This window comes from Thalia democratica, chromosome 4, assembly GCF_965202585.1.
Source record: "Thalia democratica chromosome 4, ktThaDemo2.hap1.1, whole genome shotgun sequence".
Classification (NCBI taxonomy): Eukaryota; Metazoa; Chordata; class Thaliacea; order Salpida; family Salpidae; genus Thalia; species Thalia democratica.
The window spans coordinates 23205497-23217698 of record NC_139168.1 but is presented as its reverse complement, the minus strand read 5'-3'; the positions used below and the strand labels follow the sequence as shown (position 1 = coordinate 23217698).

At 28.0% G+C, this 12202-nt stretch overlaps 1 protein-coding gene across 1 annotated transcript; it reads left to right on the top strand.

Moving 5' to 3' along the window:
• Positions 1–314: 314 nt before the first annotated feature.
• Positions 315–1661, top strand: LOC145833145 (kelch-like protein 25). Its single transcript, XM_082940345.1, has 2 exons — positions 315–379; positions 461–1661. The coding sequence occupies exons 1-2, from the start codon at positions 315–317 to the stop codon at positions 1659–1661; spliced, it is 1266 nt and encodes a 421-aa protein (XP_082796471.1).
• The last annotated feature ends 10541 nt before the right edge of the window (positions 1662–12202 follow it).

Sequence of the window (12202 nt, the reverse complement as noted above, 5' to 3'; positions counted from 1 at the left end):
ATTATGTTCAGTTTATTAAAAGATTTATAAATTTAATTAAAGAACTTATAAAGTTAAATAAAAGTAAAATTTTGCCATAATTAGTCATTTGTTCACTAATAAGTACGAAATATTATGTAAACCCCAAAAATAACTAAAAATTGTTAAAACACTCATGAGAGAAAAGCGTTTCTAGTTATTAATAATTAATTTAAAGTTTGAACTATAAAGTATACACAAACTAAAAGTATAAATAATTCTAAAAGTATGTTCTTTTATTGCTTTATATCAAGTTGTTAGTACAATAAAATAAAATATTTTCAGGTGACTTGAAAATGCCAGAAAAAAAGCTCATCCAAACAATAAAAACAAGCGGACTCCCGATTCTAGAAAACTCAAAGTTGGAAATCTCTGAAAGCATGATAAATATATTAAGTACCAAAAATGTCTTACTTTTTTTAACCCTAAGTAATACTTTCAGTCTACCAAATCTCTTCGAGGCGTCTTTAAACTACTCGTGTCGTTGTTTCACTATAATCACTGGAACACAAAACTTTTCGGAACTGAGCTTTGCAGTTTTGGCGAGAATATTGGCAAGTTGCCAACTTCACGTCACCTCAGAACTTGAAGTTTTCGACGCGGCCGACTTTTGGGTAGGTTGCAACAGCAGGGAACGACTCAAGTTCGCAAAAGATCTTTTGCTGAAAGTCCGGCTGCCCCTGTTGTCGCGCCATGCTCTAAATTCCGTTTTGAAAAGAACCACTCACATTGATTGCGCGGGAGCAATAAACGACGTCTTGAACGAAACAGGAAGCCTTCATCGGACAAACAGGTATTGCGGCCAAAATTGTTTCGACGTGCTCGTTTGCGGAGGCATCGATCGCCGCGTATACACCGGCTCCGTGGATCACGTCGACGGAAGAAGCTTGAAAAGTTTCAAGCGCCTCGCTTTGCCGGTGAAGCGCCAGCAAATGAAAGCGGCCGTCGTGAAAGACGAAGTTTACTTTTTCGGCGGTTTCGAAAAATGCGTTTCGAGCAACGCCGCAGTTTTTAAGTACTCTCTCACCACCGGACGCGTCACGAACGCGTGCGAAATGTACGACGACCGCTCGGACTACTGCGTGTGCGCTCTGGCAGACAAAATTTACGTGGTCGGAGGATCGAAGAGCTACTGCGCAGAGTTCGACACCGGAGGTCGCACTTGGAGAGAGGTGGCGGGAACGATCGAGCCGAGGGAGTGCCCGTCGTGCGCCGCGTTCGACGGCAGGCTCGTCGTTTCGGGAGGGAGGAGCGTGGAGCTTTACAGCGATTACATGTCGACGGTGGAAGCGTACGATGGGAACGAGTGGTCGCCCCTTCCCAGCCTGAACTACGCGAGAAGCTGGCACCACTCGGCCGCGGTCGGCGACAAGCTGTTCGTCTCGCCTGGCATGGGTCACGCGTCCTTCGAAATGTTCGACAAAGTTTCGAACGCGTTCGCCGTGCTCAAGCATCACGTGACGTACGCTTGCGCCGGTCTCTGCCCAATCGGAAGCAAGCTGGTCGTGGTTTCGAGCCCTTCGAACACGGTCAAGTGCTACGACGTGGAAAGCGGGGAGTGGACGGAGGAGGCGTTCGAGGTCACAGGGAGCCTGTTTGGTTGCTGCTGCGTTACAGTTCCCCAACTGTTACCGAGCGTTTGAAACAAAATGTATTTTTCAAATGTTACTTTGTGACGCTTTATGATTCTTTTTATATTTCTAAAAAAACTATCAACTGCATTTGTTTTAGGATTCGGTTTGCAACTCGACTTTACAACTTACGTTGTGAACTTTTTTTCTAATACTTGTTTGTTTTCGTGAATAAATTGTTTATCTAACTGTTGGATTTTTTTTGAATTGTTATTTAAGATTAAAGAGCTTTTTATGAACTTTGATTACATCTAAAAAATATAGCTAAGATGAGTCTAAATAATACAAATGTTAGAAATTACTTTATAATAGAAACATTAAAGTAAAAATTAAAATATGAAAGCTACACAATCACTTTAATATCTATTTTAAAAATAAAACTTTCTATTATACCAATAATTTTAAGATTTATTATTATTTTTTAAGTTTTTTTATTCAGCTCCTGGTGTTAAAGACCCTGCTAACTGTTTATTTACGGTTTATTTAATACTTATTGTACATGCGCCAGCTTTGTACCCTTTTTTAGGTCCGTTTGTAATGTGGAGATGTTTCCCCTAGTATTTGCTGGGTCAGCAAAATCTATTAAATCTTTATTTATTTTATCTCCAACCCGCTTTACCCAAACATATGAAAAAATTATCAAAAAATATTTTTTTTATTACTGAAATAAAAAAATCAGGTACAAGAGCATTTTTATTTCGCTGACTAATCAAATATTAGGGAAAAACTTAATGTTTTAACAAGAATTCTCTTTTATCACTATAATTTATCATTCTAACTCAACGCCCACAGTTAAGACTTTCTGAAGATAGAACCCTACAAAAAAAAGATCAACTTGTATAATTTAGGATTGATCTCTTATATGTGCGGAAATTTAACAACTAGTAGAACTAATAAGTTGTGAAGCAAATTACTTCATTCGTTTAAATGTTTTGTATATGTGCCGACCACCGAATCGTGTTGCAATGTTAGACTTAGAGAGTTTTCAAACCTGTAATTAGGATATTAGGCCAAACAGACTTAACACGATTTTAACTTTAGTATAGCACTTATTACAATTTTTTTTTAAGTTTAGTAAGAACAAAATTATTGTTATAAACCAATATTAATTCTATCTTTGACCTGAACAAATGCACGCTTTTTATTTGATAAGTTATATCATTTTATAAAAACATATTTTCAAGTTAAAAACGGCTGAAAATATAAACAATTATTAGTATAAGTTTATAAAGTAAACAACTTTTTGGGCTATATAACAATTATAAAACATATACTCCATAAAAAAGCAAATAAATAAATACAAAAATATTTCAAAAACTAAGATTTCATAACTAACAACTCAAAAATGCATAAAGTAAACAAGCTAAAATATCAGAGTCTTTTTTTAGCAATATAAAAATCCCCTACTTTAAATAGTAAACTAAAACTATCATATCAGGGACAAAACTTTAAATGTATAGGTAGTAAGTTAAAACTACATTATCAGAGAAAAGAAACTTCAATTGTAGATGTCATAAATATTATTTATTACAATATTTAGTTGCACTATTCTGCATAATTCCCACCCAATCAACTCTGAAGATTGCTTATTGACCAATTGTAAGGGTTTAGACCTTAGGGTTATATAGATAGTAAGAAGAAAAAAAAAAGTAACTTAAATAATTAATTGCCTTAAAATTTAAGTGGGATGGGAATTAATCGCAGGTGTTGTAGACATAAAAAACTGTATTTAACATTGCTAAACAACGAGTCATAATTAACTAAAAGCTTGAAAAAGAAAAGATTATTTAAAGTTTATAAGAAAACTATTATAATAATTAATATAAAAAACCTAGCTTTTAACAAAGCGACAGTAACTACCACTAAAAGAATTAAACACATCTAAAAAAAAATTGTGCCTATACATCAAAATCTAAAAAACATTAGATATTAAAACAGTTTTTTAGCTCATTTAATAATAATAAAAAAATTATGTATCAAAAAACTAACAAACAAAAAAGACTTTATTAAATTGAAAAAAAAATTAAAGCAAAACAACAATTATATTTGATACTGATTTTACACGCCGAAACTGATTTAGTTTCGACGTGTAAAAATGTTGCCGTGCAAAAATGACCCCGCGCGCAAAAGAGTCGCCTTGCAAAAGTTTCTGTCGTGCAAAAGTGACGCCGTGCAAAAATGACCCTGCGTGCAAAAGAGTCGCCTTGCAAAAGTGTCCTCGTGCAAAAGTGACACAGATCCCTATCAAGTATTCACATGTTTTCTCTTAGTATTGTTTATCTCCTTTTATAAGTTAATTTTAAGTTATATACATATTTGTTTAAGTTCTTATGTTATTAGGCAAGTTTTTTTGCACAATGTTAAACATTAAATTCAGTTATCTTTCATTTAATTGGTTGTTTTATTACTAAAGACCTAAATATTTATATGATAAAAAATTATGTGTAATAGCTCATTAGAAACTTTGTAAGCATAGGCGTACGACTCGATAACCAAAAGGTTTCTTTGTACACCATATCCTTAGACCAAACTTTTTGAGCGTTTTTTTTTAATCATTCATTGAATAATATAATCTATTCTTCATTTTCGATTTTCTAATTACATCTTAACTGAATAATTTTAAAAGCATGTAAGTATAACAATTTATCATAGTCGTTTATTATCATATTAGTGATGCTTAATTTTCTTAAGTGTTACCTTTTTTTCATTAAGTCTTAAATATTTAATTTTTAAAATAAAAATCTATAAATTGACTATTATAATTTTACTAATCGAAGTATAATAAAACATACAAGTGTTAGTAACTATGAAAAAAGTTATAAAACTTAAGGTTAGATATATACAAAATTATCAGGTTTTAAATTTTTGAAGATAACTACTACTTTATACATTTAAATTTAAAATTTATTGAAATATGTTGAAAAGCTTAAAAATAGGATATAAATAAACCAATTTAAATTCATTTGCTTATTTTACCCTTTATTTTAAGTTTGTAGCTTTCACAATCAAAAAAAATGAATTAAATTTTAGTAATCAACAAACTGTTGATACAATTTTCTACAGAGTTCCCACTAAAATTTCAAAAAAAGCTATAGGGAAATCCATAAAATTCAGGAAATGTATGGCAAAATTATCAAAAAAAGAAACCATGAATTTTAAACGTTACGAGCACATTCTTAGGGTAAAAATAAAATATGTCACCAACCGTTTATAAGCACAGTCTTAAAATAAATTTTTGAAAGTTCGAGGGTTTTCGAGCTCCAACTTTAGTTAATAAGCAAACTGAATATAAATTGTTTTAATATAAAAACGAAAGCTAGGTGGCGCCATAGAAGAAATATTTCGATTTCAACAATTTTTATTATAATTATTCCACGTGGTGACGCTGTTTTGGTTTTCAAATTTCAATCACCAAGCAAAAAAACGTAATTTATAGGAATTTTTAAGGAAAGTGGGAAACCTGTTTCTACAATAGGGTTGCCAAATTCTTTTGAGAAATTTTTTTTAAGATTTTCAGAATTTTTTCCCAGATTTAAAAGTTCACTATTTTGGGTCAATTTTTAGTTTAAAGCTAAGTTTAAGGTTGAAAACTTTGTTAAGTAGTATAACAACATTGAAAAGATGCTGTAAAGCTAATCTAAATGTGTTTATTAATAACTATGATGATGACAAAAAAAATTATCTGTGTGATAGATTGTTTGTGTCAAATCGATATTTTACTGCTTAACATGTAAAAATTGTTAAAAATTCCAGGTTTTAGTGATTTTTGTTCAAAATTCCAGGTTTTTTAGTGATTTATGTTCAAAATTTCGTAAATTTCAGATTTTCTTGGCCTAAAATTTTGAATTCCAGGTTTTAAAGGTTTTTCCAGGTTTTTTGGCAACCCTGTACAACCACATTAATCAGTAATAAATTCTATTTTAAAAAAATACTCTATTTTATAGTTTATAATTACGCAAAAAGGTTTATTTTTTCTTAGTTTTATTTTCTAACACAAAAGTAAAAGAAATTCAACTAAAGAATAAGAAGAAAATATAAAGTAAAAATTTTTGATTACAATACTTTTTGTACAATAATTTACTTACATTAAAATAATATAATGAATGTAATTGTCATCATAAGTTATCTAGTCTAGAGGTTTTTAACAAAAACTCGTAAATATTTTACATTTTGTCTGTATTTTGTAGATTTTTAACTTATAACATCTAGATTTCAGGATAAAGTAGTTTTAAAACACAAAAACTAAACGAACAAAATTCAATAAATGATACTTAAAAATAAAACTTGAGCGTTTGAAACAAAATGTATTTTTCAAATGTTACTTTGTGACGCTTTATGATTCTTTTTATATTTCTAAAAAAACTATCAACTGCATTTGTTTTAGGATTCGGTTTGCAACTCGACTTTACAACTTACGTTGTGAACTTTTTTTCTAATACTTGTTTGTTTTCGTGAATAAATTGTTTATCTAACTGTTGGATTTTTTTTGAATTGTTATTTAAGATTAAAGAGCTTTTTATGAACTTTGATTACATCTAAAAAATATAGCTAAGATGAGTCTAAATAATACAAATGTTAGAAATTACTTTATAATAGAAACATTAAAGTAAAAATTAAAATATGAAAGCTACACAATCACTTTAATATCTATTTTAAAAATAAAACTTTCTATTATACCAATAATTTTAAGATTTATTATTATTTTTTAAGTTTTTTTATTCAGCTCCTGGTGTTAAAGACCCTGCTAACTGTTTATTTACGGTTTATTTAATACTTATTGTACATGCGCCAGCTTTGTACCCTTTTTTAGGTCCGTTTGTAATGTGGAGATGTTTCCCCTAGTATTTGCTGGGTCAGCAAAATCTATTAAATCTTTATTTATTTTATCTCCAACCCGCTTTACCCAAACATATGAAAAAATTATCAAAAAATATTTTTTTTATTACTGAAATAAAAAAATCAGGTACAAGAGCATTTTTATTTCGCTGACTAATCAAATATTAGGGAAAAACTTAATGTTTTAACAAGAATTCTCTTTTATCACTATAATTTATCATTCTAACTCAACGCCCACAGTTAAGACTTTCTGAAGATAGAACCCTACAAAAAAAAGATCAACTTGTATAATTTAGGATTGATCTCTTATATGTGCGGAAATTTAACAACTAGTAGAACTAATAAGTTGTGAAGCAAATTACTTCATTCGTTTAAATGTTTTGTATATGTGCCGACCACCGAATCGTGTTGCAATGTTAGACTTAGAGAGTTTTCAAACCTGTAATTAGGATATTAGGCCAAACAGACTTAACACGATTTTAACTTTAGTATAGCACTTATTACAATTTTTTTTTAAGTTTAGTAAGAACAAAATTATTGTTATAAACCAATATTAATTCTATCTTTGACCTGAACAAATGCACGCTTTTTATTTGATAAGTTATATCATTTTATAAAAACATATTTTCAAGTTAAAAACGGCTGAAAATATAAACAATTATTAGTATAAGTTTATAAAGTAAACAACTTTTTGGGCTATATAACAATTATAAAACATATACTCCATAAAAAAGCAAATAAATAAATACAAAAATATTTCAAAAACTAAGATTTCATAACTAACAACTCAAAAATGCATAAAGTAAACAAGCTAAAATATCAGAGTCTTTTTTTAGCAATATAAAAATCCCCTACTTTAAATAGTAAACTAAAACTATCATATCAGGGACAAAACTTTAAATGTATAGGTAGTAAGTTAAAACTACATTATCAGAGAAAAGAAACTTCAATTGTAGATGTCATAAATATTATTTATTACAATATTTAGTTGCACTATTCTGCATAATTCCCACCCAATCAACTCTGAAGATTGCTTATTGACCAATTGTAAGGGTTTAGACCTTAGGGTTATATAGATAGTAAGAAGAAAAAAAAAAGTAACTTAAATAATTAATTGCCTTAAAATTTAAGTGGGATGGGAATTAATCGCAGGTGTTGTAGACATAAAAAACTGTATTTAACATTGCTAAACAACGAGTCATAATTAACTAAAAGCTTGAAAAAGAAAAGATTATTTAAAGTTTATAAGAAAACTATTATAATAATTAATATAAAAAACCTAGCTTTTAACAAAGCGACAGTAACTACCACTAAAAGAATTAAACACATCTAAAAAAAAATTGTGCCTATACATCAAAATCTAAAAAACATTAGATATTAAAACAGTTTTTTAGCTCATTTAATAATAATAAAAAAATTATGTATCAAAAAACTAACAAACAAAAAAGACTTTATTAAATTGAAAAAAAAATTAAAGCAAAACAACAATTATATTTGATACTGATTTTACACGCCGAAACTGATTTAGTTTCGACGTGTAAAAATGTTGCCGTGCAAAAATGACCCCGCGCGCAAAAGAGTCGCCTTGCAAAAGTTTCTGTCGTGCAAAAGTGACGCCGTGCAAAAATGACCCTGCGTGCAAAAGAGTCGCCTTGCAAAAGTGTCCTCGTGCAAAAGTGACACAGATCCCTATCAAGTATTCACATGTTTTCTCTTAGTATTGTTTATCTCCTTTTATAAGTTAATTTTAAGTTATATACATATTTGTTTAAGTTCTTATGTTATTAGGCAAGTTTTTTTGCACAATGTTAAACATTAAATTCAGTTATCTTTCATTTAATTGGTTGTTTTATTACTAAAGACCTAAATATTTATATGATAAAAAATTATGTGTAATAGCTCATTAGAAACTTTGTAAGCATAGGCGTACGACTCGATAACCAAAACGTTTCTTTGTACACCATATCCTTAGACCAAACTTTTTGAGCGTTTTTTTTTAGTCATTCATTGAATAATATAATCTATTCTTCATTTTCGATTTTCTAATTACATCTTAACTGAATAATTTTAAAAGCATGTAAGTATAACAATTTATCATAGTCGTTTATTATCATATTAGTGATGCTTAATTTTCTTAAGTGTTACCTTTTTTTCATTAAGTCTTAAATATTTAATTTTTTAAATAAAAATCTATAAACTGACTATTATAATTTTACTAATCGAAGTATAATAAAACATACAAGTGTTAGTAACTATGAAAAAAGTTATAAAACTTAAGGTTAGATATATACAAAATTATCAGGTTTTAAATTTTTGAAGATAACTACTACTTTATACATTTAAATTTAAAATTTATTGAAATATGTTGAAAAGCTTAAAAATAGGATATAAATAAACCAATTTAAATTCATTTGCTTATTTTACCCTTTATTTTAAGTTTGTAGCTTTCACAATCAAAAAAAATGAATTAAATTTTAGTAATCAACAAACTGTTGATACAATTTTCTACAGAGTTCCCACTAAAATTTCAAAAAAAGCTATAGGGAAATCCATAAAATTCAGGAAATGTATGGCAAAATTATCAAAAAAAGAAACCATGAATTTTAAACGTTACGAGCACATTCTTAGGGTAAAAATAAAATATGTCACCAACCGTTTATAAGCACAGTCTTAAAATAAATTTTTGAAAGTTCGAGGGTTTTCGAGCTCCAACTTTAGTTAATAAGCAAACTGAATATAAATTGTTTTAATATAAAAACGAAAGCTAGGTGGCGCCATAGAAGAAATATTTCGATTTCAACAATTTTTATTATAATTATTCCACGTGGTGACGCTGTTTTGGTTTTCAAATTTCAATCACCAAGCAAAAAAACGTAATTTATAGGAATTTTTAAGGAAAGTGGGAAACCTGTTTCTACAATAGGGTTGCCAAATTCTTTTGAGAAATTTTTTTTAAGATTTTCAGAATTTTTTCCCAGATTTAAAAGTTCACTATTTTGGGTCAATTTTTAGTTTAAAGCTAAGTTTAAGGTTGAAAACTTTGTTAAGTAGTATAACAACATTGAAAAGATGCTGTAAAGCTAATCTAAATGTGTTTATTAATAACTATGATGATGACAAAAAAAATTATCTGTGTGATAGATTGTTTGTGTCAAATCGATATTTTACTGCTTAACATGTAAAAATTGTTAAAAATTCCAGGTTTTAGTGATTTTTGTTCAAAATTCCAGGTTTTTTAGTGATTTATGTTCAAAATTTCGTAAATTTCAGATTTTCTTGGCCTAAAATTTTGAATTCCAGGTTTTAAAGGTTTTTCCAGGTTTTTTGGCAACCCTGTACAACCACATTAATCAGTAATAAATTCTATTTTAAAAAAATACTCTATTTTATAGTTTATAATTACGCAAAAAGGTTTATTTTTTCTTAGTTTTATTTTCTAACACAAAAGTAAAAGAAATTCAACTAAAGAATAAGAAGAAAATATAAAGTAAAAATTTTTGATTACAATACTTTTTGTACAATAATTTACTTACATTAAAATAATATAATGAATGTAATTGTCATCATAAGTTATCTAGTCTAGAGGTTTTTAACAAAAACTCGTAAATATTTTACATTTTGTCTGTATTTTGTAGATTTTTAACTTATAACATCTATATTTCAGGATAAAGTAGTTTTAAAACACAAAAACTAAACGAAAAAAATTCAATAAATGATACTTAAAAATAAAACTTAAATAGCATTCACGATATACACTTTCAAAATATCACAAATTGCATATATCTTATAAAAAAATATAAAATTAGTACAAGCTCTAAACTGGGAAAAATCCACTCTATTATTGTTTTTAGGGTGCACTGAACTAGTTGGGACCCCATGAAATTTTAAATCAATCTTTCCAAAGCGGTCTGAAAATATAAAAGTTTATACATTCTATGAAAAAAAAAACAATCTTTTAGTGTTTTTTAGGATTGCCAAATTTTTTTGAAATTTTTTTTTCAGATTTTTAAAATTTCTTTCAGTTTTTCAAAAGTACACGTTTATAAGTATTGTTTTAATTTAAAGTAAAGTTTAAGGCTAAAAACTGTGCTATGTAGTATAAAAACATTGAAAAGATACTGTATAGCTACTTTTAATCTGTTTTTAAATAATAAAAATATAATGATGACAAAGTTTTTTTTATCTTTATGGAGTATTTCGTGTCCAATTAGAATTTTAATTCTAGACTTTTTAGTGACTTTTGTTCAAGTTCTAGTTTTTTTTTTAATTTCTCAAATTTCAGGTTTTTCCAAGTTTTTTGAAACTTTGTTGTCAAAGAGGATTTTCCAGGATTTTAAGTTTTTTGGCAACCCTGGTTTTTGTAGAAAAGAAAACTTTGAAGCTTTGAAATGCGCGCTAGTAATTTTTTTTCTTTATCAAATATTTTTTGCAGCTTTATTACCTACAAAGGATTCTTAAATGACAACGATTTTTTAAAAGTTGAATAAAAAAAAAAAAAAAAAACTTTACATATCACTTGTTGGTGCCATAAATAAAATAGTTCATAATGAGTTTTAAACTTTAGTTTAAAGTTATAATTAAATATAATATTTTAATATCTTTTAAAACGAAGATTATAAAAACAATAAAAATTGTATGTAGTGGAAAATATTTCATACTACTAAATAAGTTAAAAAAAAAAGTTCTGAACTAATTAAGACTTTTTTAAAACTAACTAAAAGACCAAAGTATGTTTGTATTTAGAGAAGATGGTCTAAAAATAGCAAAAACTGCTGACTTATTTAGAATAAATGAATTATTAAAACAAAAAATAACTAAAAGAGCTGAGTGCTTTTGGAACAAATTAAGTCCTGCTTGTTTCATTACCATTTGATGCTTTAACATTTTGAAAGGAGAATTTTTGTCTTGTTTTCGAATATCAGTGTCATAAAAGCTGCACCTAATTAAAAGAATGGTTACATAGAACGCGTTGCTTGGGATGGTAGTTGCAAGCTGGAGTATCAGCCTCTCATTTTCATCAACAACATAAGGTGTTATGCTGGCATCTTCCACATTTTCTAATTCTTTTGACAATTTGCCTCACATCATGTTCACATAAGATTTAGTTGTTTCAAAGTAGCATCTCTTTTGACTGGATTTGAGTAAACTCTTTGTGGATTGAGGTCTTTGTTTATTAGTTTGCTAGCAAGGCTGAAACTCTTATATGCTAGTTTCATTGGTTTAGAATTAATATTTAATTGACTAGTTTAATTTTACTTTAAATTAGTTTGAAACTACATTTAAAATTGTTTTTATAACAAAAATACACTTGTCTAATCTTATTTTACAAATTTTTATTGTATAACAAACATACCTACAAAAAATTTTAGGTTATAAAAATATAAAGCTTCATTTTAATCACTTATAATATCTAAAATCTACAATAACCACTAAAGTTACAATACTAATAGTTGTAAAATAACTACTTTAAAAATCTTCTTAATTACATAAAAACAATTATGAAACAATTAAAAACGTTAAATAGGCTTTCTCCATAAAACTTTCTCAATTTTCGGTTGCTTTTATCTCATAAGTTTCAAGTTAAAAAAAAAGTAAAATTAACTGGTAGCTTATTTATCTGAGAAATAAGACAAAAAATGTGGTTTAGAGAAGAATTTTGGAGATTTAAAGTTATTTAAATAACAAACTTTCAAGACTTTGTTCTTAATATAAAGGTT